At 45.3% G+C, this 1622-nt stretch overlaps 1 protein-coding gene across 1 annotated transcript; it reads right to left on the bottom strand.

Moving 5' to 3' along the window:
• Positions 1-660: 660 nt before the first annotated feature.
• On the bottom strand, positions 661-864 carry F5147DRAFT_524107 (uncharacterized protein; the record flags this gene model as incomplete). The annotated part of the gene is made up of 1 exon (XM_041429957.1): positions 661-864. A coding segment is annotated over one exon (204 nt), but the record flags the coding sequence as incomplete, so codon positions are not given.
• Positions 865-1622: the final 758 nt, after the last annotated feature.

Raw genomic sequence — 1622 nt, 5'->3', positions numbered from 1 at the left:
GGCGGAGATGTTAAGTCAATAGGAATCGATCCTAAGACTATTGGAGGATGATGAGAGGAGAAACTCAAGTCGGATGGAGGCAGGAATGAGCAGAATCCAATATGATATTCAAACTGAGGATATACAGAGAATTTACAAGGTTTATATACTACAGAAACATAACAGAAGATCAGTCAGCACAGTGCAAGGCTATGTACGAGGCATGTGGAAAGCTTATCAATAGTATAATGGAACATAATAAAATGAAGTCAGAGATAAAACAAGGTCCAGATAAATGAGTACAGTCAGATATGTAAATAACTGGGGGACCAGTAAAAGGGGCTAACCAAAAAGGGATGTATGAAAGGGGAAAGAAGCGGAAGTAAGAAGCGGGTCAGATCCAGACATCCAGACATCTGGAGATGAGTGCATGATCGGTCCAGGTCCGTAACATGGGATATAACAGATGATCGATGGAGATGGAGATGCATTGGCAATGCACAGGATAAGCTATCGGACATCTGCATTGATCTCAAAACATGTCAAAAGCTAGTGCATCTGACATTGTGGTGGATGGAACTACTAGTGGGGAGGTTGCTGATGGTCCTAGGACTATTGTGGTCCAGTGCACGAAGAGGCTGCTTGCTTCTCATCCTGCACCCAAGCCTAAGCACCCAAGCCTCAACCTGCAATGGCTGTGGTTGATTCCAGGATGAATGCTAGTGGTACGTTTTCCATTAGAACAAGGAACAATCTGTCCTTTATGGTGATGTTGGTGCTGAACCTCTCCAGAAAGTTGCTGTGGTTTGTGGGTGTGTTGAACAATTCTGCTGATTCCTTGGAGTTTAGCTTATATAGTATGCCTCCATGGGGGAGTGTGCATGCTGATACAAAGGATAGGTCCTTGAGGGTTGGAATGTCATCCTTGTCCATCATCTCTAGGGCCAGCTTCGCTTTGGATACCAGTTGGGCTTCCATTAGCTGTGCTGTTGTGTCTTTTGGTATTATAAATAATCTTCTGTCTATTAAGATTTGCCTGGATTAGCCCTTGTTGCATGAAAGGAGCTTTCTTAGTGAGCCAGGAGTTGGAGACTTTGCCACTGCAGTGTAGGACCTCAGTCCTTCAGAACATGCCTTGAATATTTGCTCATAAACAGTATCTCAGACACCAATCTTAATTGGTCTTACACCGAAAAGAAAGCTGGCATGGCTCCAAAGAGCATCCTGACAGCAAGATATATAAAGTGGGGATGATCTTAGTGATCAAGTTGATAAGAAGAGTGGGAGCAGGGAACACATTGGCACTGGGAGTGGACAATCAGGCAGCCATACAAGCAACTCTAGCCTTCAACTCACAGCTGGGGCATCACCTAATGGACATCTTCCATAACAATCTCCATGACCTGCTACCTGATGTGGACAGCAGATGACTAGTGATAAGGTGGGCCCCAGGCCATGTGGGCATCCTGGAAAATGAAGCAGCAGATGAATGAGCAAAGAAAGTGGCAAAGGGAGACAGGTCAGAAGGGAGGAGCCTCCAAAAATCGCTATGCACACCGATGTGATGCTCGGACCCGCGCTGGGCAGGAACAAGTGTCTTTTGATACTCATGTCAAGGTCTATGGAAACTCGTCAGATCTATG

This window comes from Suillus discolor, assembly GCF_016758755.1.
Source record: "Suillus discolor strain FC423 chromosome Unknown F5147scaffold_8, whole genome shotgun sequence".
Taxonomy (NCBI): Eukaryota; Fungi; Basidiomycota; class Agaricomycetes; order Boletales; family Suillaceae; genus Suillus; species Suillus discolor.
This window is presented reverse-complemented; position numbering and strand designations above follow the sequence as displayed.